Source organism: Canis aureus, chromosome 16 (genome assembly GCF_053574225.1).
Source record: "Canis aureus isolate CA01 chromosome 16, VMU_Caureus_v.1.0, whole genome shotgun sequence".
NCBI classification, from domain to species: Eukaryota; Metazoa; Chordata; class Mammalia; order Carnivora; family Canidae; genus Canis; species Canis aureus.
The window spans coordinates 46,440,985-46,468,803 of record NC_135626.1 but is presented as its reverse complement, the minus strand read 5'-3'; the positions used below and the strand labels follow the sequence as shown (position 1 = coordinate 46,468,803).

Here is a 27,819-nt window from a genome sequence, read left to right as displayed (position 1 = left end):
AATTCCATTGAATCCACGTTCAAAGTCAAAAGGCCAATGCCAATTTTTCTGGTCTTCCTTTAAAAAAAAAAAAAAAAAATCATTGAGGCCTCTTGGAAAAAGTTAGGTCCATTGCAAACAACTGCTCTTTAAACTTGGGCAAGTTAATTCCCTCAATAGAGACTTATTTCCTGCTTTGTAAAGTGATGAAAAATCCTAAAATTTTGAGACTAGTATGACAGTGAATTTGGCTTTAGGAGACAGCTGGCCATTTATTCCTTTCTCCATCCTCTCAACATCCTTTCTAAGCTCTCAGATATCTCAGGCTCCCCTCTCGGCCTTCCTATCCACTCTTTCCCAAGATTGTCTAGTGTAATTCCATAGAGGAAGTAAAAAATTTTATCTACAGTCTTACAAGTAGAGGAGACCCATCGACAGTCAATCCTAGAAGGAGAAGTGCTGAAAAGCTCTGGTTCCACAGAAGGACCCAGCTGGAATCTTCTATTTTTCCAGAACAGGCACATACAAAGCACAGATCAGAGCTGAAGTCTAGGGGCACTAGAGAAAAATTAGATGCATGGCCTCCAACAGGAATGGGAACCTCATGACCGAGATCATGCGGCCCTGGGACCTGGCCTGCCTCAGTGTAGACTCTACTTCTAGATTAAGGAAAGGCCAGTGAAGCTGCTTCCTTAACTCTTGGGTGCAAGGTCCTTCCTACTGCAAATGGAAGGGGGGCAGGTGGGAAACAAGTTATGCAAGAGGAGGAGGAGGAAGGAAGCAAATTAAACCGAGAAGGGTAAATAGCATATCAATAACCAAAGGTTAATAGTGTACTATATAAAGGATTATTTTTTTAAGATTTTATTTGACAGAATGAGAGGGAGAGAGAGAACACGCAGGAGCACAAACAGGGGGAGTAGCAGACTCTCCACAGAGAGCCTGATGGGGTGGGGGGGCACTCATCCCAGGATACTGGGATCATGACCTGAGCCAAAGGCAAACACTTAACGACTGGGCCACCCAGGCGCCCCTAATAAAGGATTCTTTAAAATTAGGGGAAATGAACCAATATAAAAGGAGGTTTAAAAAAAAAAAAAAAAAAAAAACCCAGAGGATATCAGTTGCCAAATCCTGAAAGAAAAAATACGAAAAGTTGAGTTTGGTTTGCATTCTGGGGTCTTTCCTCTGGAAACATTCCCTCTCCTCTGTTCTGCTGCCTAGATGCCTTCTGTTCATCCTGAAGTCCTGGCTTAAATAGATCCCACAGAACCTTTCTGCCTCTTGTAGGCTGGGTCAGGCTTGATTCTCATTTGATAGTACCTATCTATTATAATTGGATAACAGACCCTTCCACTAGACTGTAAAAGCACACACACTGATCTTGTTGGATATTATGTGTGTCACTCACACACACACACACAGTTTGGCATTCAGATACTCAAATTCATTCAACAACTATCAAGCACTCCATATGTTTCAGACATTATTAATGAAAGTGGAAAAACTTTAAAATCACTAGTAATAAGATGGATGCATTAGAACAATGAAACCATTGCTGGGCTTAACAGGCAGATTGTTTTTAATGATAATACATGGTACCTGGGAAGATAAGATGAAATGAGTGCTTGGTTGAAATGAGATTTAATAACTCTGAAGGTAATGTAATGACATGGATCAAGAGCCTTAAAAAGTTCATACCGTGTAGCCTAATCATGTCACTTCTAAGAGCCTATCCTAATTCTCTATAAAGAAAAAACTGATCCAGATGGATAGTCACTGTCTTGCCTAGATTAGTGAGAAGCAAAATAATGTCACTGTCCAAAAGAAAATGGCAGAGTTTTTTTATGTGATGAATTATACAGTGTTTTCAAAGAATACTGATGCAGGAAATTAGCACTTTTTAAAATTGTGGTAACATACATAACCCACAATTCACCATATTAGCCATTTTTAAGTGTATAGTTCTATAGTATTAAGTTCACATTGTTCCACAGCCACCACTACCATCCACCTCCAAGACCCTTTTCATCTTCCCAAACTAAAGCTACCCATGAAATACTAACAATTCCCTCCCCTTCCCCCAGCTCCTAGAAACCTTCACTCTAACTTCCTGCTTCTGTAAACGCTACTCTAGTATCTCATAAGTGGAATCCTTTTGTTACTGACTTATCTCACTCAGCATTAGGTCTTCAAGATTCTTGTTGTATCATGTCGAAATTTCCTTTTTAAGGCTGAATATTCCACTATATGTATATATCATTTTTGTTTATCCATCCATTAATGGACAGTTGGGTGGGTTCAACTTTTTGGCTATTGTGAATAATGCTGCTATAATCACCACTATGAATATCTGTTCAAGTCTCTGCTTTCAGTTATTTGGGGGTATATATTCCCAGAAATTAATGGGTTGTAGGATACATCTAGGTTTGGATTTGAGGAACTTCCATACTATTTTCCACAGTGGTTGCACCACTTACAGTCCCACTGGTGGTATGCAAGAATTCCAGTTTCTCCACATCCACACCAACATTTGTTCTGTTTTCTTGATAACTGCCATCCTTCATGCAAGCGGTATCTCATTGTGGTCTTGTTTTACATTTTCCTAATGATCAGTGATATCGAACATCTCTTCTCACTTGCTTAATGCCCACTGCATATCTTCTATGGAGAAATGTTTATTCAAGGATTTTGTTCACTTTTTAATTGGATTGTCGATGTATTTTTTTTTTCCAGTAATTATTTTTGAACAGAACCCATGGGCAGGGATGGGATGGGACAGGAGAACAGACTCCCTGCTGAGCACGGAGCAGGAACCCAATACTGACCCATCCCACAACCTGAACCAAAAAAATCAAGAACTGACTGCTTAACGGACTGAGCCACCCACAAGCCCCATCACACTATTTTTAAGAGACAAAAGGATCATCTAAAGATGTACATAACTCTTAGCATTCCAAGGGAGGAAATGTGTACATTGGAAAAGGAAGGAAATTTAAGATTACTTGATAGGAAGATTGCAATTTGATTTCTTCTTTACACTTTATTTGCAACATGTCTAACCAAAACACCCGGAGGGAAGGAGATGGGAATTTTTAAAAATCTCAATCCAACCACAAAGTTTTCAATTAAGCGTAACACCCTAAAAAGTTCTTGAAATTAACCTCCAGGAGAAGGAAAGACTCCTTTCTGCTTGTCCTGCCAAGGCATAGAACAGATACACTCAAGGAGCCACATGTCCTCTGGGAGTTGCTGACAAGAATCGCTCCCATTGGAGAGGACTCAACCCCATCCATTCCCTCCATTTACATACTCCAGACTCCTCCTCAGCCTCCAAACAAGTACAATATTCTGTACAAGCACAGAAATGTTCTCCCTCTCCACAGAACTTGGGAAGTAGTTCAAACAAGACGAACCTATCAACAATTATATAAAACTAGGGGCACCTGGGTAGCTCATTAGGTTAATCATTGGCCTTTGCCTCAAATCATGATCCCAGAACCCTGGGATGGAGACTCCCTGGCTCCATAGGGAGCCTACTTCTCCCTCTGCCTGAAGCTCCTCCTGCTATATAATCATGCAAATAACATGCTTTGAAACATATTAATGTAGACCCTTCTATTCGAGTCCCATTTATTCAAACCTGACCACTATATCCTTGAACATCCATCAGAACAGCTTGATAGTTCATTCTAGAACAGCAATACAGGTAAAAGCTAAGTGCTTTAAGAAATACAAAGCTTTTCAGCATTTAGGCGAATACACTTCCATTAATTATCACTTATTTGTTATACTTTGTCACACTATTAGGCAAACTTATTTTACAATTATTTGGAATATAGACTTCATTGACAGACTTTCCTGCCTCCAGGCCGATTGCTCTTGGAGAGCTATTTCCACACACAGCACATGGGTCAGAGGTGCTGATGACGTAGGGCTGAAGGAAAACCTGTTTTCGTTTTACCAAAACAAAGATTTAAAGCTCCTTAAAAGAAACAGACTCTCATATCACAAAAAGATCCCTTTAAGAATACCAGAACTGATTTTAGATTTCAGAAAACTGAAGCATGAATCTAGCTAGCTAGGATGACAGTCCTAGATGCTGATGTCCCCCTCCCCCAGGTCCTCCTCTATGCCCCCTACCACCACCAAACTCTACATCAGAGGCTAGGGAATTAGATGCCATGAGTGTTGCCAGAATTCCAAAGGTCTATTCCAAGAGGTAGTACATTCATACATCCTGTTGTGAATGGGGCAAAAACATTCTCTTTTGCTCTAGTCATTAGATTCCAAAGGAAAATACTGATCAAGCCCTCAAAAGGAAAAAAGCCATAAAAATAAGTGCTTTAATAATGCAAACACTGTACTTTACATGGTCTTCAAGAACCTCTTCATTAAGGCCGTAGTGATGCATTTAACTACGATTATGTTCTAATACAGTTGTCAGAAGTTTCCTTCACAAAAAAAAAGATAATATACATGTAAGCAGGGATCAGAACACTCAAATATTCCCATTTTTCTCAGTAACTTCCAATCATTCCCCCATCCGCCACCGGAAGGTCATATTGCTCTGACCAACAAGCGGTGATCAGTGTGTCATTCATGTGCTGAAACAACAAAGAGCCTACGTGGGTGGACGCTCTAGTCTCTTTCTCCTAGCTTCTGAAGGAGGCAGCCTCAGGTTCTAGATGCCAACATCCTACAAGACTGTGGTCAAGAGTCCCCTCGCTGACTTACAGCAGACCTTGTGAATGGCAAGGTGGAAGCAAACCACTTGTGTTATGCCACTGTGATTTGGGAATTAATGTGTCACTATGGCATGGAACTGCCAATCCCAAATACTACAATGAAAGTATAACAGTATTAAATACAGAACATGGTACCATCCACATAGGAGTCTCTAGAGGTTAAAGAGAGGGGGATGCAAAGGGGTCCTATTTATACTTTGGGAAGACAGGAAGCTTTGGAGTATAGCCTTTCTACCTGAACTACCAAAACCGAGTTTTCAGAATACACAGCTATGACTGTCACCCAACCCCTCCTTTCCTGATTACAAGTCCAAGAAGCAGGGAGCTAATAAGATTCTAAATAATTTGACACTTTCTACGAATTTCTCTGAAAGCACCCACTACAACTTATCTTCAGGGCAGTGAAGACTGCCCACTTTTAGATGTGCCCACTACTTAATTAATGGGATTGCTCCAGGGTTAAAAATATGCAATACTAACAGACAAAATTCTTAGGAAGAGAGAATAAACAGTCTACAAGTAGACAGAGTGAAAGCATGTGCCTTCTTCATTCCTACTAGAATTCCCAGAGTCTGAATCCATTAATCCTACTACCACCAGCCTCATCCACACAGGAGTCCAAAATCCTTTGTTATTGCCATTTTAAAGACCATCTTATAAAATTCTGTAATCTAGATAATTCTCGAGCACATGACCCTCTATTTGCCTCTTCCTGAAATCATGCTGAGGCCCTCTTAAAATACTTGGAAATGAAGTCTCTAATAGAATATCATAGCTTAAAAATCTCTCAAACACTGACAAATGCTTGCTTGCCCACTGATCCGTCTTATATCTGACAGGATGAATAGATATTACAGCTGTACCCCCACCCCCCCAAAAAAGTCCTTTTACTGATACATACAAACGTCCTAGCTGAGTAAAGACAGAGGGGCAATGACTAGGGTGTGTACCTCCCTTGATTAGCTGGCAACAGCTTATCCCAGCTACTTCCTTCTGTATTAATGTCCAAGGGAGAAGCAGAGAGGAGTCAGGACTAGTTCAGAGAAGACTGAGTATTGAATGCATAAAAATGTTTTTAAAAACTCCATTTTCTAAGGGTTCTTCCTAGAAAATGAAAGGATAACATTTTCAGCCTGGTTAATTGAAAGACCTGGACCTTCCTCGGGAGCCATACTCTCCAAGCCAGAACTAGAAAGACAACTACTCTGTGTAAACAGGATGTGTTTAACTGAAATCTTCAGTAACTATTCAGAGAATTACTGCTCAGATAGTTGTCCCCATGTCCTTTACTCTTTGCTCCATGACAATAAAGCTCCACCCCCTTCAACAACACCCACAGGGCTCCTATTTGTCATTATCACCCTGCCCACACCAACAGATCCCCTTCTTACTTTGGCCTTCCTACACCAGAGCCCCTAGTTTTCTTTCTGCCTCACTGACCACACCTCTCTCCCCTTCCCATCTCTGGCACACTCATTTCTCATCTACACAGCCAATGGATGTCACAGTTCCGCTATGCTCACTGCATTGTCCCTCTCCCGCCAGGAATGGATGTCAGGGTTCTGCTATGCTAACTGCATTCTCCCTCTCCCCCCAGGCACACTAATCCTTGCCCATCATTCAATTCTACCTGTAAGATGACTCGTGTTTGCTCACCAGCTCTGGCCACCCCTTCTCAGCTCCAGTGCCTGAATCCAGAGGCCTTCCTGACATTCACCTTCAGCCCTTTCGGAGACCTCAAAGGCACCTCTTTAAACAGGTTCAAAAATCATGTGCTTTTCTCCTTAACCTGGTCTTCTCACTTGCTACACAGTACTGACACCATCACTCCTCTGATCTGTCACCTGTCCATCCCCTTCCACATCCAATTCATCACGATGTCCAGCTGACAAGATCCAGTGGACCTTGGATTTGTCAACCTCTTTCTACTACGACCTCTCCAGTTTTGGGAAATTCCTCACCAGAATGAGGACTAGCCTCTCACCAGGCTGCCCCGTCCACTCTTGCCCACTTCTAGTTAGTTCTCCATAGGATAGGTGTAATCCTTTCTAAGGAAATTCAAATCAGACTACCTTCTTTAAAGTTCTGTGAAGGATCCTCATGGGTCCTAGGCTATAAGACTTGGTTAAAGATTTCTATTTAAGACCTCAAGGTGGCCCTTGCCTACCTCTCCAGCTTTTTCCTCACTCTGTACATCCTCAGAACACTTCTGAGGTTGGGGGGTGGGCAAAATAGGCAAAGGATACTAAGAGGTCCAAACTTCCAATATGAAGTTTTGGAGATGAGCCTGGTCAGCTCACTCAGGAGATTCTTGAGTCTCAGGGATGAAAGGTATAGCATAGGCACTTCTGTACCTACAGTCAATACTGTAAATAAGGTATGGACAGATGAAGACTATACTTACCATAGCATTAAATCATGTTGAGAATTGTCAGTTCACTACATTGTATACCTGAAACTAACTCTGATGTCAACCGAAGCTCAGTTAAATGATTTGCCAACTAAACCTGTAGAGCTTAGAAAGCAGCATCAATGTTGCCTTTACTGATCATTTTCATGAAACATAATTAGTATTTTTGCTTCATAAGGTTGTTCTTGGAATTGCCACAACTATGCAGCTATGGTCACCACCCATGACTGCTCTAGCAAAAAGAATGCATTACTGCAGACATGCAATACTAAATGCTTGTTTTTATGATTTTATAGTCATTAAAAAAAAAAAAAACTAACAAGGATTGTTAGATTTGCTTAAAAAATTCCAGTAACTGAGGGCTCCTTTGGATTCCCAGGACACAGCACACCCTTCATTGTAGGGAGTCTGTACATGCTGGTTGCTTTCCTTTTTTCTTCACTAAAATACCTCTAAACCACTAAAATGTGGTTTCCTTAGGTGAGATTTTCCTGACACCCAGCCCAAAGTAGGCCCCCTTTTTATCCACTAGCAGAGTCCTTATGCCTTTCCTTTATAATTCCATAAGCAGTCTATAGTCATTTTTCCACGTGACTATTGGATTAGTGGCTGGGTCCATTACTAGAGGGATTACAGCAGAGATGGTCTCAGTTTGGCTTATTTATATCTCCAGCATTAGATATCATGCCTGCCAGATAAAGCAATGTTAAAAAAAAAAAAAATCCATTGACTAGATCATAATCTAAATTCTTTTTAACTCATTTTGTGAGATTCTCCTGCAAGCCAGTATTAATATTCAAATGAAGCTAACTACATGAAATGAAAAAGATCTAAGGATAGAGCAGAAAGGAACTGAAAGAATTAAGTCCTATAGATGAGAGACCAATGTTTACAGAGCTGATTTCAAATATCTCGATGTTATGGAAGTAGAAAGTGACAAAAGTAAGTATTTTTAAATTAACTGATTTCCAAAAGTAAAACAAAAGTATCACATCACTTTCAACAAACTGCTCCTTTACCAAACTTTAGAATATCAAGAATTCACAGATACTGATAAATTGGAGCCCCTATATCAAATAGAAGCCCAAGATTTGAAAAATCTGGTGAATACATGAAAAATAAGTACACATTGCCAATTCTAAGAGAAGCCAAACTTGTGATGGCCAGATTGCATCTGACTCTGGGTAAGTTCAACATAATTGATCTCAGCAGTTCAAAAAGATGGACAGAGCCAGGCATACAGCAAACCTAATTACAAAGTTTCCCTACCTCAAGTTAGGATAGAAACGAGGACACTCCTAGAAAGGAAAATGGTAGGACTGAATTAATCTTTTATCAAATATAAACTTATTCCATGTATCTTTGAAACCTCAATTTAATGTTTGCTAGGCTTGACTGTACTTCCTCTCCCACCATAATACAGGACAGGAAATTAAAGAGCATGTTCTTACAAATAGATTTTCTACATTTTCATATGAGTGATGGGGGTGAGGGGAGGAACGACAACATCTGGATCTCAGTTATTAAAAATAAAAAGGTTAAGTTTTTAAAAATATGTAAATCTATGAAGAATTTACCTTTCCAAAACCATTTTTTCGGATGAATGATCATGTTTGATAAAAACATGTTTGATTAAAAAAAAAAAAAAAAAAAAAAAAAAACGAAACCATAATCACAATCTATATTCAAATACTAACCTAACCCAGTCAGTTGTAGAATTCAGGCGACACAACCTCTGCACCTCATCCAAAAAATAACCTGTCCTCATTTTGTTATGAAGATTAAATAAGATAGCTATGTGAAGTGCTTAACACCTTCGCCTAGACAGCAAAGGCCATATGCAATAGATTTTAGCCACTGTCATCCCAAGCAATTAGCATGGTGCCTGGTAGATCAGTATTAGATATTGGAGTAGATTTATGGTAGCCAGCCACATATGGAAGTCTTCAGGCCTTACTCAGCATCAACCATAAAGCTTAACACGTCACACAAAAGGCCAGCTTTTTAAAAAAGAGGCAAGGAGAAGTGGGATATGGAGACAGTAATGGAGATTATCTTAAAAGGTCAAATTTGCACAAATAGGATTTGTGCGTGCAAAAGCATGCAGTCTTATAAACTCAAAGTAATCCTAGGGTTCTGTCTAGCTCAAAGTATTGTAAGCAAGCTTTCAGAAAAACTCACAACTACCCACCCCATAGGGCTTTTCTCCTCTCCCTTAACTCTGTTCAATTTCAGGAACATTGCATCCAGACTTACAGCTTCCAACCCGATTTCCTGATGCATTTTTCAATAGAGCTTTCTGCTTCCACTACTCTAAAGCACTGCCTAAGTTAGGATTCCATTATTTCAGCCTTCATCGAGGTTCCCACAAAGTCAAAACAAAGGTGTGCTTCCTAGTATTTCTTCTGCAGATCAGGAGAAAGGGAGGACTCCAGAGTGATTACTTGAACCAGCAAACTCTGTATACCCCCACAAAAATCAAAACAATTCAAATTATCAGATTTCAACCATAAGTTCACATAAATCAAACAATAAAAAGTATTGCTTAGCCCCATCAGAAGTCAGAAAAATCTAACATTTTACATGCTAATGAAAATAGGATCAAGGAATGAACAGGACTTTCTTTTCCCCCCATCCCAAACCAACACCATTCCTACTTAAGACTCATTCCCAGCAACCAATAATTTGTTTTGCATGAAACTTTCAATATTACAATGATTTTTTTTTTTAATTCAGTACCATAAGATTGTCTTTGGAAGAGACCTTCTTTGTATGGAAGAATTAAAAGAGTTGGAAACATTGACCAGAAGGTCATCTAGCCATCCCACCTTCCTTATCCTCTCAAGAGATCAACAGCTAGGAGCAGCTCTGGAAAGTAGAGAGCCTAGGGATGGCAGACAGGTTTCCTGGTCTTCCATGTCAATTCCAATCAACTGATATTTAAGGCTGTTGGAAGGACAGAGTTGAGGATTCTGAAGTTGAAAGAGGATCATGATTAGTGTTCTGGAAAGATGTCACATGTGCTACCCCTTAGAGTTCAACTTCCTCATTATGAAGAGGACAGAGGCCTCAACTGGATTCAAACCAAGATTACCTGATCTCCAGTCTAGCACTTCCTATGTGATTTTGTGTTGGCATTTGTGATTTTTTTTAATAAAAGTATCCTTTAGATTTCTATGCATCTAAATTATGCTTACCTAAGTTTTATTTTTGTAATTTTTTTTGTTTGTTTGTTTTTAAAGATTTTGAGAGACAGCAAGCACACGATGGGGATGGAGGGAAGAGGTGAGGGAGAAAGACAAGCAGACTCTCCAGGACCCTGAGATCATGACCTGAGCCGAAGTTAGATGCTTAACTGACTAAGCCACTAGGTGCCCACTACCTAGTTAAGTTTTAAATTCCTGAGCGAACAGGCACTCTTATTAAGACCTTCCTCTTCCATACCAACAGCTAGTGCATGTTCCTGTACACAGCAGGTCTAAGAGTAGAGGACCATCTGCTTCTTCAAACAGGAACACAAACTCCCTGCTCATGTGCCTATTTTCTCTTTGCCCCCAGATGTTCCAGTGTACAGAAATGACTGAAGTCCCAATTTTGATCTAGTGTTGGAAATTAAGACCAAGAACAAGTAGAACGAGTACTGTGGGTGAGGCTCAGATAGGTAAATAGCTAGTTAACAATTAGCAATTGTTTTCCACCGCCACCAATAGACACCCACCCACACACACCTCTCACCCACAGTACTTGGTAAAAACCACAATTTGCATATAGGTATAATGAACACCATACAGTTGGAAAGACCTGGCTGCCTAGCTTCCCACATGTAGCATGCAGGTGTTTTCATGTTGGATACAGTGTATTGCAAACACAAACCAATTTGACTAGGTCGACAGTCCTCAATTTTGGATACGGATAGGAAAATACACTGGCATTCTTTCCACGTTAATGTACACGTGACTAACATGCACATGGTTATAATGGCATCTTAAAAACACCATGACCCAAGTTGAACCTGAGTCCAATCAAACCACTGTATGCAAGTGCCATTTTGCTGAAAATAGAGGAATGAAGTCTGCTGCATGATGAGCAAAAATTCTGACCATAGGAAACCCTACAGGTCCAAAGACCCAGTACTCCCAGATACATATTAAGGCAAATAGATGTAAAATATTAACATTGAGACAAGCCAGTGAGAGATCGATGGAAACCCCTTGTATTATTTTTCACCTTTCCTGTATCTAAAAGAAGTTCAAAATGACAGTTTGAAGGGAATCAAAATAACAGTTTGAAGGAAAAATTTAAAAACTACCACCTCTTTCTTCCAAAGGTTTAAGGAGCTTGAGGAGAAATCTGCCCCCCCCCTCAGAGCCAGGGACAGTTTAATCACCCACAGATGAGATGGGGCTAGTGTCTCAGTGACAAGCCCCAACTCCCTGCCTGCCCCCTAGATTCAAAGGGTTTTTTCCCCCCCAGAAAACTGAACAATTATCTGAAGAGGTAGGCTAGTATCCAAAGCAGGCAATAACCCTCATATAGCAGGCACAAAGGAACAGTCAGGGTGGCACAGGGGGGTACCTGGTGGCTCAAACATCTACCTTTGGCTCAGGTTATGATCTTGGAGTCCTATATCTGGCTTCCCACTCAGCAGAGTCTGCTTCTCCCTCTGCCCCTCCCCTCATGCTAATGTTCACATGCTCTTTCAAATAATCTTAAAAAAAAAAAAAAAAAGTGGCACAGAAACTTCCTGTCCTCAACACTTAAGTCCTATCAAAAATTTTCAAAGTTATTTATACACATCAAATCAGAAATGGTATTTTTTTCTACTTAGAATTTCCTAATTTGAACATGGCTCCAAGACCCAGAGCAATAAAGATGTCCAAGAATATTGCAGGGAAATTCACCAAGGGGGGAAGAAGTCATCATTCTGGGCTCATTTTTAAAGGAATTTAGAAATCTAGGACATGAAGAAAAATTTTCCAAGGAAAAATTACAAAAGTTATGTTATTTGGATTGAGATAGAAAATAAATTTTGATTAAAATATGCATAAATAGATTACATCTGTCATTTTGTATATTTTGTGTTTGTATTACTTTACCTGTGTTTCCAAGGTCAAAACCTCAAATCACCACCACCAAAATTAAAAATAAAGGTAGGACTTCTGTATTTGGCAGTACTATTATCCAGTGGAGTTACTTTTACTACAGAAGGCAAAACCAAGTAAATTCAATATTTGTATTTAGTCACTCTTCACACCTTGTATAGACTACTATAAATACATCCATTTGCAGATCAACTAGATCCTGATTTGTGCATATATATTTTAGGTAATATATAAAATGCAAAATCAGCTCTGGTGTAATATCTCCGTGTAAGGTTAACAGTAGACTACGAAACATAGGAACATAGACTATTTCCAAAGAATCAAGAGTTAAAATTGGAGAGACAAAAGTAAAAAAATATATATATAAGTTCTTAAAGATTTATTTATTCATGAGACACAGAGTGAGGCAGAGACAGAGGCAGAGGGAGAAGCAGGCTCCCCATGGGGAGCCCGATGTGGGACTCCATTCCTGGACCCCCAGGATCACACCCTGAGCTGAAGGCAGACGATCAAGCACTGAGCTACCCAGGCATCCCAAAAATATGTAATTTCAAGCAGTCCTCTCCCTTACTCAGGATACAAATTCCCATCTGATACAAATTCAAGGTCTTATTCCCAGACTGGTCAACTACACCATAAAAAATATACAATCCTTAACCAAACTCCTAGACTTTAGAGCAAGACACACACTGATCTCTAGAAAGCAAAGCCATTTTTCAAATAAAAGAAATCGAGTTCCTACTTTGCAGATTCCTGGTGTCTTTAAATGCAGAGGTTACTGGATTAGCACCTATACTTACTAGCAACAGCACTTAAGATTCGAGGCTGTCAAGTACAAAGGTTTATGAGCTATGGAGAAGCAGGAAGGTAACACTGGATGGGAGCTGGGGTTGAAGATTTAGGTGGTTACACTTGTGTGGTTACATCAAGTTGCTTAACTCTGCTGGCCAGCTCCACAGCTATAAATTCAAGGACCTCAAAAACACAGTCTCCATAGTCCATTCTTGCTTTAGAATTCTAAAAACATGGTGTGCCTGGCTGGCTCAGCCAGTGTAGCATGCAACTCTTGATTTTGGGATTATAAATTCAAGCCCCACTATGAGTATAGAGATTACTTTAAAAAATTAAAAATAAAATTCCAAGAACGTGGCTCTCTTCCTGATCCTGTGACTACAAAATTCACCAAGGAGGACAGGAAAAGGGGAGTATTTTGATGTATATTAATTCAGATTATTAACCCTACATTTAAACACAAGCATGTTTTTATCACCTAAGAACACATAACTTAATTTTAAATCCAATGCTTTATAAGAGCTGTCCAGGTTCTTAGTGACCAAAAGTTTTTCCCATCTAACATGAATACATCCTACCATTTCAAATAAATTAAGTATTCCAAGAAAGTCTCCACATAGTCGCAGGCTGTTAAGACAAAATACATAAAATATCAAATACAATTAAACATAGAAGGGACACACAGGGGCAGCCCCAGTGGTGCAGCGGGTTGGCGCTGCCTGCAGCCTGGGGTGTGATCCTGGAGACCCGGGATGGAGTCCCACATTGGGCTTCCTGCCAGGATCGAGTCCCACATCGGGCTTCCTGCGTGGAGCCTGCTTCTCCCTCTGCCTGTATCCCTGCCTCGCTCTCTGTGTGTCTATGAGTAAATAAATAAAATCTTTAAAAAAAAAAAAAAAAAAAAAAAGGAAGGGACACACAGGAAATGCAAACAAGGACCAAAAGGTAACAATGCACTTCAAAATTATGAGATAAAATTGGGCCTTCATTAGTTCTGCACCAATGAGAGTTAGCGAAAAGCACTTAGTTCACAATCTTATCAAAGTCACTGCAATGAATGTTTTCTTGATTTTCTGCTTTAAGCCATAGAAAGCATTAATACAATGAGGTATAATACAATGAGTTTAATAAACCCAGAGCCCTTCATCCAACGAGTTATCCTCTGCTCTCTAGCCCTTCACCCTTCATCTTAATTATTCTCCTAACCACATTTTATTAGATTCGCTTTAGACTACTACAGCAGGTCTTAATCATACCAACTACTCCAGCTCCTGCTCGATAATTAATCTTTCTAAAATGCAATTTTGCAAGTTAATTCGCATCACATGAGTACGAACTCAGCTCAACACCAGCAGGTGCTATGCTGCTGGATGGTACAATTAAGCAAAAAGGAAAAATAAAGACCGTGCGGCTCAACTCTTACGCCTAACTTGAATTTAGACCTAAATAGAAATCGGTCCTGCATGCTTCTGAAATGCTCCATTTGGATTCGAACGACTCTCTACGTTGTTAAGTAGTTAAGAATCAAGTTGCAGTATCTGAGATTTTTTGTGTAATCTCCCATTTTCACATTTTTAGAATTACAGTTGCATGCACTAACTCAAGAGGAAAATACATTAAGCTCATTTACTTCCTCTTAATTTCAAGACAAATCCAAACGGAAGCTAACAAAAGCCTTTACAAGCACCACCAGCCTTTCTTTCTTGAATCGAGGAGAGTTTTATTACAACAAACGGCATCACAAATCATACTTAGATAATTTAAGGAGAGGAAAAATGAAAGTAAAACAGATTGGCTACTTTTGCAACTATAGCTTCAGGAAGAAAAAAAAAAAAACTGCCTACTAAATACAGATATTTACTAAATCGGCCTGGTCTCAAGGGCACCAGACCATAGACAAACTACTTCTCTCTGCCCCAGCGTCTCCTACAGAGCAGAACACCAATGCCAGCTCCCCACAGGGTGGTGGCATCTCTTAAAGCTCATGTCAGCACAGTAGCAATATTACCTTTTCCTTTTCTAATCTGAACCCATATGAAAACCCATCTTCTGTTCCAAACTGCAGTGCTCTGCAGCACCCCTCCGCCTGCCTTCACAAAGGTTTCTGATGAGGGTTATGACAATCTCCCATGGAGAAGGAATAACCACTAATGATGAACCAGAAGTTCTGACAGTTAGTATGCAGTTTTTAAAACTGATTTCAAATAGACTAATTCCTATTTCCCTTATTAAGGTGTATGAGCAAACCTAGTCTCAATGTCTCATCTCTGGTCCTATCATTTCCATGCCGTAACACCCTGGACTTCCAACAGGATACGGTCATAGACGGTACCAGCTTCAAAATAGAAAATAGAAAGACCCTTGGAATAGTGTCAAAGCCATGCACTTTCTAAAACAAGTTAGCTTCTAAACTCCAATACAATATATCTTTCATATGGAGATACAATGCTTTAATGTATAATTGTGAGCTTCTGAAAACTAGAAGCCACATAAAAGATACAAAGTCCTGTGTTGGCACAGAAGCAGTATGGGGGAGCGACGGGGAGAGAATGTAGTTTTTTTTTTGTTTTTTTTTAATTTATTTATGATAGTCACAGAGAGAGAGAAAGAGAGGCAAAGACCTAGGCAGAGAGAGAAGCAGGCTCCATGCACCAGGAGCCCGACGTGGGATTCGATCCCGGGTCTCCAGGATCATGCCCTGGGCCAAAGGCAGGCGCTAAACCGCTGTGCCACCCAGGATTCCTGAGAGAATGTAGTTCTATGTACATTTGTCAAACCTGCTTTTCTGTTGGGGATCACCACTGGCAACATCTCAGAGTATGTACACCTCCCCTGGTCTGTGCTGCTCCCTGAATGGAAGTCCCTTGCACCACCATCCCTCCCCCTTTCTCCTTTTGCTCCAGTTATTTTCCCCTTTTTAGAAAATCTTCCCCCACCTCTTCAATCAAAGGAAATTCTCTGGGGCGCCTGGGTGACAGTCGGTTAAGCATCTGCCTTCAGCTCAGGTCATGATCCCAGAATCCTGGGATTGAGCCTCACACCAGGCTCCCTGCTCAATAGGGAGCCTACTTCTCTCTGCTTCCTGCTTGTGCTCTCGTTCATTATCTGGGCTCCCTGCTCAGTGTGGAGTCTGCTTCTCTCTCTGTTTGTGCTCTCATTCATTATCTGGCTCTCAAAAAAAGGGGGGACCATTCTCTGTACCCTCCAAAGCCCAAAGGCTACTTCTAAGGAGCCCAGAAATGATCTCCCCACCCCCACAGTTTCAACAACCCTGACTTCATTCGGGCTTCGAGGACCAAGTCTTCCTCATCCAGAGTCCCCCTCTGGTCCAATGCCCCACACTGCCTGGCACAACACATGGTGCAGGTCCACACATCGGCCGTTATCTCCCACTATGAGCCATATGCGCAGTAAGTGTTGGAGTTGGACCACTCTGTTCTTCCACGTCTCCGTAGTCAAGTCAGTGGCATAAACCTAACGAACAGAAAGAACCATGAAGCGGGACACTTGGGTTCACAGCATGGAGTCTGGATCCATACTGCCTGGGTTTGAAGCCCAGCTCCACCATTTTCTTTGTGACATTGGACCAGTTCTAAGCTGCTGATCTCAGGGGCAGTTTCCCTGTCCGTAAAACGGGGATAACACCGCTTACCCCTTCCAAAATTGTGAGGCTCAAACGTGTCAATGAGCAGCACTTAGAATGGGTATCTGAGAACAAGTACTTGCATGAGTGACTGTGTCAAGTGCAGGAAAGGCTACATCATGGACTCCTGTGCGTGAACTTCTGTACATCCCCTAAGAGCCAAAAGTGCCAATTATCCTGTTGGTGAAATCATGGTTGAATCAACTCCAGGAGAGAATTTTGCTCAATTTAGCTGTTAACTAGGCTCTCTTCTTACCCTATTTCTCATACAAATTTGTCCAAGTTGTATCTAAATTTCATGCCACCTATATCCCCCTCGTGTTCTGATGACCTATTGCAGTCACCCTAGATAATACAGATGGATCCTGTATTTCCCAAAATGCCAAAACTAAAGAGGGATAGCTACTGGGGGTGGGGGGTGGGGGTGGGGGGAAGGGAAAGGAGACACAGTCAACTGAAGGCATTCAAGATTAACTATCCTCATGCTAATCTTACTTTGTGAACCTTGTCTTAAATAATTCTGATCTTGTGCTGACAATTAATCAAATCATTGCCCTCCATTACATTTTTGATAGAAATCTATTTCCAGAAGCCATTTTCTCCTTGTATAATTTAATAGAGGGCTTTAATGTAGCTACAGTAATTTCATCTAGATTTGACTGTTAATACCATCCCAGTCTTGAAGTGTTCATATCTAAGCTTAAAGTCTAACCTAAGGTTTCACAGTCTAGTAAGAAAACAAAACCTGAAAATAAAGGGTTTGTCATGGAAATTCTGACAGGAGGACAGCGAAGCCTTAATTCTGTCACCAAGAAATGTTTCCATGCTTCCCTTAATGGCATCATTCTTTCCTCTAATATAAATCCAGGCTTTGTAAGTACCAAAAAAGTTTCCATTTGGCTCTGAAATATGTTTTCTGCAGAACTGTTTGAATGTGAACCTCTGCTCCACCCAACCAGCCTGGTAGGTTCTTCAGCACATTCACTGCTAAGAAGGGGGTAAGATCCTGTGCTTCATGGGGTGCCCTGGGGATGAAAGTGTGTAAAATGCGAGCACTCCCACATATCTAGCATCTTGTAGCATTTAACATTTGTCCTTTCTTTCCTCAGACTAAGATCTTTAAAGCAACTAATGAAATTCTAACAGTTCCACTCGGGCACTTCATTGTCACGTTCGTCCATCCCTTCTCACACATCAAGGCACAGAAACCTTTCAGGTACACCAAGTTTAAAAATATCAGAATCAGTAAAGTTGAGCTACTACTCCCTCTGGAGCATGACAGTCTCGTTTAAGCTATTAGCCACTTCAAAGGAAACTAGAACATTTAAAAGGACTGTACCAAGTACACGTAGTGGAGCAGGTTTTAATTTTTTACCTTAAACCCAAAACCTTTCCCTGCTCCAGCTGGGGCCCATAGTAGTGCTCTCGTTTTATTTGTGGAAATAAGATCCATTATGGATGCCTACATACTTCTCTCAATACAGGAGGTACAGTAAGTGGTTCAGCATTAGGCTTAGCATTGCGTAGAACTTCTACAAATGAGTATTTTCTGTCCTCTATTTTGAATATATATGCTTGGCTTTAAAAAATATTTTAAGTTCTCTAAAGATCTATCCTAGTTGACATAACTGAACTATAAACTAGGTTAAAAAAAATAGTATGCAGGCAGAAGTCACTGATCCTTCTGGTTATGGACATTCATATCATATCTCTCCTTTTATATAATCACACACCCAACAAATATTTATATAGCGTCTACCAAGCGCCAGGCACTGCATTAAACCCAGGAGACAGAAATAAGAGTCAGTCCTTGTTCTCAAAGTTGGCAGAGGAGACAAATGATTATAGGGTGAAGGTTCCTATGATAGAGATCCAGAATAGCAAGGAGGATGGAAAAGGTCTGAGCTAAACTCCACGCTAAGACTCACAGTCAAGTAGGTGTTATCGGGACACACACACACAAAGACACTTTCTGGGAAACTACAACTTATTTTCAATGACTGAAGCATGGAGAGAAAGAAAGCATCCTTAGATGAGTCTGAAAAAGCAAAACAAGCTTAAAATATCCTAAGGAGCTGAGTTTAATCCTGCTAGGCAAGCTCTGCAATGAATTCTACTTTGAAAAAATACTTTCATGGAAAACGAGTGAGCAAGTTAAGGGTTAATAAGCCTAAAAACTTAAGTTTGAATAACATTATCTAGGAGAGTAAAACACTCAGGGGAGTAAGTCATTTCATCATAAAATTAAAGAAGAAACTTCAAGGTCAGATTCATCTGCAAAAAGAAATATTAGGGTTTCTACTGCCTATGAGGATGAATAACCACTCCATATGCTACTGCATTGGATTCTGGTGGGGAGCATGTGAGTAAAACAGAATACTTGTGCTTAATGCACTAAGTGAAAGTGGCAATTCAGAAAGCCATTAATCAGAAATCATTTCCAAACAAGTATATAGCACCAAATGGGAATACCCGACAGTTTTGTCCGTGCGTCCCTACATTTTCTAACAAGTATTAACATTTTTGTGGAGGAAAACGGCGTTCGAAAGACAAGCAGTTCTAACTGCCCATCTCTATCATGCTTTTCTAGGTTTTATATCTTCCTGACAATTTCATCTTCGAAGCTGAAATAATGCTTTGATTGCACCTCAGTGCAAAACCGCCAAAATTTCAAGTTACACTCTTCATCGATCAGCATTCCCAGAATTGTATCAGTGACCCTGGGAGCTCACTTATAGTTAACCTAGTTTCCAATCTGAGGAGTAGCCAAGGAGAAACAGGGTGTGAGGTGCCGGCCCCAGGTCTGAAGATGGAAAAATCATGGTGGCAACTTTAAAGATCAGTGGATTGGTGCTAAGCGTTTAGGAGTGGCTAATCCAGTATACGGGAAGGACTAATCTGTTAAGGACCATCAACTTCAGCCCAATTTGGACTTCAGCCCCCTTCTATCTCCTGGCACTTGGTATCCACAGTGCTTGGTTCCCAGCATTCCATAAGCTATGGTAAGAACTAGACCTCCTCCTCTGAAAAGCTGCCAACTCCATCCCTTCACTATTAAAGGTCATCCTCCCTTAAATTGGCCTGGTCTTCTGGAATTCCTTTGCTTGTACAGCCAAGATGTAGAGGGCGGGGGAACTTTCTTCTTTCCTCAAACATCAACTTTCATTCTTACAGAAGGGATAAGAAACACCATCCCACTCAGGCGAGCTGATGGAAAGATCTACCCTAAAACAGGACTCTAAAATCAAAGGTCAAAAGCCAAGGGAAACATTCTTAATTCCTAACTACTGAGAAATAGCTTCAAGTTGGAGTCACAGGTGAAGTACAATATTTGGTGTATGCTTAGAGAAACAGCTCCAGGTTCAGAACAGTATACCAAGAGCACATAAATGTGCATTCCCTGCAGATTCCTCAAACATCCAGGGTTGATCATCAACAGTGTAGATTGTTGACCACGGTCATTGGTGGGGATGGATTCTGATGCAGTCTCTTTAGGGCATCTTGATCAAAAAACCTGGGTTAGTTGTTCATTGATTTGTGATATTAAATGACAGAAAAAGCAGAAAAGATATGCCAAGATGAATCAGATGTAACAGGCTATGTAAGCAATTGTTTAGCCCATCAAATAAGCAGGTCATGTTCGGAGAGGCTGTTTCTATCACTGAAATTTGAGAAGTATGTTGGTCTTGCTGAGGGGAAAAAAAAAGTTGGCTTGTTCCCTTTTCCAGTTGTCAAAGTAATAGATAAGACCTTTTTGGCTACACTGCCCCAGAGGAAGACAACATTTGAGCAGCATGGTAGATGGCTCTGCTGTTCCAGGACAACAGCTTTTGGAAGCAGCCAGTGCCTGACACTACCAATAGGAGACAGACCTTCCAGGTCAGAATTTCAACTTCAGACATACCTTTCTCCCTCTCCTTAGCAGGTAGGGAAGCAGAGGGAATGGGGGTGAGCAAGGACCTGCTCTGCGCTAGCCTTCCAGGATGAAATCTATACAGAGTAGATGGAGCATACCAGGAGAATAAGCTACACCATTATTAAAAAAAAAAAAAAAAAAATCAAGATGCCATCAAGAGCATTTCAGATCTACAAAAGGGACAAGCTCATCTTCATCTCTAAGAATCTTAATTGCAATGGCTTCTCAATCTACTGTGCACTCTTCATTCTCGCCAGTATTTATGGCCCTTGATTTCACTATTTCAGGCAGTGGGATCCTCCTGTGTGATCTGCCCAGGTAATACCACTTTTTTAGGGCTGTACACCTGGATTGCAATCTAAAGGGCACAGGGTCCATGAAGTACAAGTTGCAACAATCCAAGATATCATCAGAAATTCCTGCTTCCATTCAGATTGCATCTTGGGGATGGGAAGAAGTAGGGGAGGGAAATCTTTATACGCTTTAAAAAGGCTTTCTAAATAGCACAGATTAGACACCCAGTTTTAAAGAACTACAAGTCACATCTTCAGTCTTCCAGTTCTTAACGTTTACTAAGTGAAATGATGACTTTTAAAGTTATCTTACTTCACCAATAGGTGACTCATTTGGAGCATATATGCCTCTCTAAAGTCTACTTAGCTACAGATATTGTATCTACTGACCAAAGTGACATACTAGTAAGTAGAATATGCTGCCTCCATCAGGTGAGAAAACTGATATGGAATAAGTCTCAAACCCAGCTGCCATCTTCAGATGGTATGTCACCAAAGGCACAGGATGAGGAGGAGTTATTCTCTTGAATGGGACTCTATCAAACAGAGCAGGAAAGATTTTAAGTTAGAGAACATTAAGAGAAAACAAGCATATTCTAACTCAAATGTATTCTAAAATGGTCAGATGTTAGGGACACCCAAGTGGCTCACCAGGTTAACTGACTGACTCTGGTCTCAACCAGTCTTGATCTCAGAGTTGTGAGTTCAAGCCCTGCATTGGGCTCCATGCAATAATAAAAAAGGTCAGATGTAGATTCCTTTTGAGAATGCCAAAACCAAAGCGTTAAACAATTTTGCGCAGTTAAAAAGCACTATCCTGAGCTAACATCCAGAAGTTATAAGAGAACTAGCATAGGCCTACTCGAAGTGAAATATAAAGGACACATATTAAACAAAATGTGACAAATAGCACATGACAGGTTGTTATTGAAATAGTTGGAATTAAAATTTGTAGATGCAGTACAGAAACTACTGTAAGGAGACCTATGGTTTACTTCTTTCAGGAACAGTTCATAAAGCACATAGTCACTGCTCTGTTTTGTCTAGTTTGTAAAAACTAAATTTTGAGTATTAAAGGCAATTCACAGAATACAAAATGCTAAAACAAGTTTGAAAAATGTTAAACCCTGACCAGATGAAAATCAGGGGTGGGGGTGGGTGGCAGGGAGGCCTCTTCACTACCAGAACAAAAATATGAAAGACCTGTATTCTCCAATACTGATAAGAATGAAAGGAAAGGGGGACACTTGATACTGAAAATGTAAATTGTAACATTCTGAGAACTTAGCTGTCCTCATTAAAATGTAAGACGTACACACATGTTCTAGGTCTCTTAGAAATACCAGTGTCCAAGGATATTGTTGGCAGCAACACTGGACCAGTAAGAAATTAGAGAAATGGATGAATAAATTTGGTACACGCATACATGGGACTACTAAACCAGTTGGGACAAATGTTTTGACGGGGAAGGATACTCGCCATATACCGCAGGGGAGGAGGGTGGGCAGCAAATGGCAGAAGGATTTAAAAATTTGATCTCTTAAAAGCTGTGAGTATCTTAAAAAGAACTTATCCCTAAGGGAGAGAAGAGAAGGCATAGAATTTCGCTTCTTTCTTTATGGGAGTTATGCTGACATAAGACTATTAATCTACTAATCCACTCAAAAAAAATATCCATACAGCCTGGGGGTGGAGCGGGGTGGGGAAACCATGCAGGTCCCCCTTTTGTCCCCCCTAATATGGCTACTGTGATTTCACAAAATCGACTTAAACAAGCAGGTCTAAAAGGGACCAACTGCATCCTGAAATCTTAGTATGTAAAAAAATAAATAAATAAAATAGCTTAACACCTTTTTCAACAAGTATTCTTAGGTTCCTGTAGCTTCCCACACAAATATTACAACAAACAGTATATGCAAATCACAGTAGCCTGGAACCACACTTTTCACATTTAAGCTTTTTTTTTTTTATAATTTTTTTTTTTTTTTTAATTTATGATAGTCAGAGAGAGAGAGAGGCAGAGACATAGGCAGAGGGAGAAGCAGGCCCCATGCACCGGGAGCCCGATGTGGGACTCGATCCTGGGTCTCCAGGATCGCGCCCTGGGCCAAAGGCAGGCGCCAAACCGCTGCGCCACCCAGGGATCCCACTTTTCACATTTAAAAGTCACTTTTCAAGTGAGACCCAAAGGTTGCCTAATGTAAGTTCAGTGCTGCAACTGAGAAATGTAAAGAGCTCCACCTTCCTTTCATCTTTTATAAAGAGGGATGCACACACCCTTCTCTTTATTCTTTAAAGGAATATCCCTTCATTTCCCAACGTACCTCTCAGTGATTTATTGAATAGGGGTTTGAAGCACATCATGAGGGTAGAGTATTAATTACACGATAAAGTATCTGCATGAACATTAGATTTAGAAAGCTATGTAAGAAATTCATGAGTTTGAAGAACTTTAAAAGCCAACTCACTAGCACAATTTTAGAGTCCTAGGTACACAGGATCTCCCTAATGTGCTTACTATTAAGCAGCATTACAATAATATTTTCCAGGCTGAATGCACACTTTCCACTTGCCCTAATAAACCGATGCCCAGATGGGAAACGTAACCAGAACTAAATAAACATAGATAACAAGAGAACTGGAAGGTGGGCTATGAGCCTGGGATGCCTTCGCGAGCTACAAAGTATTACGTTTCAACAAATAGGACAGAGTATAAAAAATGAGGTACTTGACCAGCGCAAAATGGGACTACAGATCAGAGGTGGAGATAGATGGTATTTGGAGTGCAATCCATCAGTAGTACATCTTCGGTCACAATAACACTAAAGGAAAAAAAAAAAAAACGTGGTTCCTAGCACAGCAACGCATTATAACCTAGGTAACTAAGATGTGCTAATTTTGTTCTGAGCAATCAGTAATCAAAAACAGAATTACCAGAGTGATGCATGGCCCAAGATTAGTTACAATGAGTCCAACCCAATACATAGGTAAGAGATAAAGAACAAAAACGAGCAAGAACAAGAAAAGCCACATGAATACAAAGTGATTCCATTTCTTTTCCTCAACACCCACACAAAGACAGCAGTTTCTGACAAGAATGTTCTTGGCAAAAAAATAAAGTTACAGGAAGGGTTTTTTTTTTTTCAATGAGAAAAACGGCAGCTCTATATGCAGATTACTAGGCAATACAATTTTTTTTTTAACAGCCCAAATTTACAGACCTCATTTCGAAAATATCTAATTTTTTTTTTTTTTTGGATCACAAAGAAATGACTGGAAATACTGTTGGTGTTTGGAATGTTTATTTCATATTGTACTTGAAAATAAAATCCAACGTGACAGCTTACCTTGGCACTGGAAGCCTTGTTTCCCAAACCCCCTGAAAAACAGAAACAACAAAGTATCTTAACATATTTTGTGTTGTATACCATATTTAAGCCAGTTATGAGACAAAGTATTCCACAGAACTAAAGGTTTGTACATGAACACCAATGATTTGATAGGAAACCATGTCTACATAGAGTATTGAATAAATTCAACTTTGGGGGTGGGGGAACCCACTTCTGTATGGCCTCCAAAGGCAGAATTATTTCAACATTTTAAGGTTCTTTCCAATTTACACTTTGTGAACCATACTTAAATTTCCAGACAAGAGCAGGACTACGATATTCAGAGTTGAACTATAGTGGTCAACAAATGAAGACTATGATTGAAGTGCTTTAATTTTATCCCTAAAGAAAGTGGAAAATCCTTTTTCTCCCCTAAACACAACTAAAAAGCATCTTCATTTGTTATGTATGTACTTAAAATAGGTGTCTAGAAACTGCCACAATGTACCACTCCACATTAAGTTCTGGTTCAAAAAGGAGCCAGATTTCACAAAATATTTTGTTGTTGTTGTTGCATTGGAAGTTATGATCTAATTTTTTAGAGCATCAGTAGTATTCCAAGCAAATACAGAGGCTATTTTGTTCTTGTAAATTACTTTGGCAGATTTACTCTGAGCAGAGAGTCCTACCACGGACATTACATTGTAAACACTGCTTCAACTAGGATGAACTGCATTAAAAGTCTTAGTCATAATCTCCTGCTTTACACAGCATTTTAAGTTGACAAAGCACTTCATAGATCTTTATATGTAACTTAGTCATCTCCCAGACATTTAAAGTATCAGCTCTTAATATTTAAAACAAACTCCTAGATTAAGGCCCTGTAGAAACAATGAAAAACAACTGAAGTTAATACCACTGGCTAGATAACCCTAGTGAATATTTTCTTGGAGCTTCCAAGTAGTTTCTAGGTTAGGTGGAGAAGTGTTACAGGAATTACTCAGGGAGGAAGCGGACAGGGAGACCTTATTTTCCGCTTCACATTACACCTGGTGACCTCAAGGGCCACAGCAGTTCACCAGGGGCTAATCCTTTAGGGCAACAGACAGTGGAAAGACATCAGCTTGCCTGGGTATGTATGCCGCAAGTCCCTTTCCTAATTCACCTACTTCCCTCAGAAGTAGTCAGCAGTCTCAGTGCTTTTATGGGATCCCTCAAATTGGCAGGAGAGCCTGAAGAACTCTCCTTGACTAGATGCAGTAACCTCCCGCTCTGACGCTCTAAGTACTTTTTAGATAGCCGTATCTACAGTTACTCGCTCCTTAGAGCACAACTGCTTCATACGCTGAGTACATAGTAGAAATCATTCATAGAGGTGGCTGTGCTTTTCCTAAAAGTACTTTTGAGATTTCTAAGAAAAGGGAAAAGCCCCTTATTAGCACTGCTATGTGTAGGAACTCTCCCTTAGAGATGCTTTCCCCCAGGTGTGATGGATTCAGATAGCCATCCATAAAGGAAAAGTATCTTAGTAGCACATCTGTAGGGCCTGTAGAGGGGATTTCCTCCAGCCGTGATAGGTTCGGATAATGCCATCCATAAAAGAAGAGTTAAGCACCTTATCAGCACAACTGCAGGACTCCTGATTCTTCCCCCTACCCCCACCCCCACCCCAGGATGATGAATTCAGACGCCATCCGTTGAGGAAAAAGTGTCTTATTAGCACCACGTTTGTGGAATCCACCCTTCAAGCTGCTCTCCCCCCAGGTGTGATGGATTCACACAGCCATCTCTAAGTGCTGCCTAGGGCTCCAACAAGATACGTGCCACACGGAGACTTACTGCCACCCCAGTGCAACCCCGACTTGGAGAGACAGGAGTTCAGGAACCCTTGCAATAGCTCCGACTTGGGGCGCTTTCTACCTACATTCCTGAACAGGAGATAGAAAAAGGCTGGATTCCTACCATCCTGGGGGGCGGGGGGGGGGATTTGCTCACTGCCCAAACCGGAGCACCTGGGGTTCCCTCAACTTCGGCCTCCTAAACTTTGGGGGGGGGGGGGCGGTGTCTTGGAGGGAGGGAGGGTTGTCAAGGTTTTGAGAGTCCGTAAAAGCCATAAACTCTCACCAGAAAGAGGTATATACACAGCTCCGCCCAGCATCACAGGGCTCAGAGACCCCCCCCACCCGGGGGGGGGGCGCGTCCCTTTTCTCCGTCTCCTCCAAACCCCTGCGCCCACGAGCCAACACCGGCGTTCCCTGGAAACTCCGCGCCCGGACTCGGACACCTTAACGGTGGTTTCCTTAACTAGGGCCTCTGTCCTCATCCCCCGGGCTGCGGGTCTAATCTCGTGTTGACAGGGTCTATTTTAAATGAGTCCCTCTGCCCTTCAGCCCTTTGCCTGCCCGGTTTTACCTCCCCCTCCCCCTCCGCAAGCTCGCAACAGTTTGCTGCTGCCTCTCCCCGGGCTCACCCTCCAAAGTCCAGTCCCCCCGGTGCCCAGCAGGTACAAGCCACGGTAGGCAAGGACCCAGGGGTCCAGGGGAGCCCAGGCCCGCGGGGAAACACGCGCGCCCGCAAGCGCCCGGACCGGCTCGCCAGCAGCTCGGACCGCGCAGCGCAGCCGCCGCCGCTCCCCGGTTCCTCCGGGAAACTCTGCCCTTGGCTTCTCCCGTTCGCTCTCCCCTTTGCTCACAGCCAGCGAGCGGCGGGAGCGCCCGGGAGACCCGGGGTGGGGTGGGGGGGGGGGTGTGACCCGGCGGCCACCCCCCCGGGAGTCCCGCCCGCGAGTGTCCCCGGCGCGGCTTGGGACTCGGCCGGCTCCCCAAGTTCCCCGAGTGGGCGCGCCCCGAGCGAGGGTCCCCGGCACGGCGCGCACCTACCAGATGAAGTCGGTGCAGTGGCTGCAGAAGGTGGGCTGCTTGAAGAAGCGGGCGATGAATTTGTGGTCCTTCACCTCGTGCACGTTCTTCTGCCTCAGCGCCCCTTTGCGGGCGAAGCGGTTGGCCACGTCCTGAGACGCCGTGGAGTCGTTGGCCGGGAAAACGTCAGCCATGGTCCCCCCAACCACCTCTTGCCTCGGCCGGGGAGCGGGGGCGGGCGGGGGCGGGGCGGGGCGGCGGGCGACCCCGGGCTGGGCGGCGGCGGCAGCGGCGGCGGCCGCGGAGAGTCGGGCCGGAGCGGGCGCGGGAGCCGGAGCCGGAGCCGGAGCCGCTCGCGGGCTGGCGGGCTGGCGGGCTGGCCCCACGCGCACTGACAGCCGGGCGCCCGGCGCTCGCGCTTCCTACTCTCGGCGGCAGGGGCGGCCCGGAGCGGCGCCGCCCACCGCGCATGCCCGGAACGCCGGAGCGCGCGGGGGAGGGCGGGAGCGCGCGCGGGGGGGCCGGGAGCGCGCGGGGGAGGGCGGGAGCGCGGAGGGAGCGCGCGCGGGGGAGGGCGGGAGCGCGGAGGGAGCGCGCGCGGGGGAGGGCGGGAGCGCGGAGGGAGCGCGCGCGGGGGAGGGCGGGAGCGCGGAGGGAGCGCGCGGGGGAGGGCGGGAGCGCGGAGGGAGCGCGCGGGGGAGGGCGGGAGCGCGGAGGGAGCGCGCGCGGAGGGTCCGGGAGCGCGCGGG

At 42.4% G+C, this 27,819-nt stretch overlaps 1 protein-coding gene across 1 annotated transcript in view; it reads right to left on the bottom strand.

The window, feature by feature from the left end:
- The window catches only part of PRKCA (protein kinase C alpha), a 395,491-nt gene extending 368,175 nt beyond the window's left edge, over nucleotides 1–27,316 (bottom strand). The window contains exons 1-2 of the mRNA XM_077853719.1: nucleotides 27,092–27,316; nucleotides 24,231–24,262 (exon numbers count right to left, since the gene is read on the bottom strand). Coding sequence (XP_077709845.1) covers nucleotides 24,231–24,262; nucleotides 27,092–27,264 — 205 coding nt within the window. The 5' untranslated portion in view covers nucleotides 27,265–27,316. The remainder of the gene's footprint in view (nucleotides 1–24,230; nucleotides 24,263–27,091) is intronic.
- Between the last annotated feature and the right edge of the window lie 503 nt (nucleotides 27,317–27,819).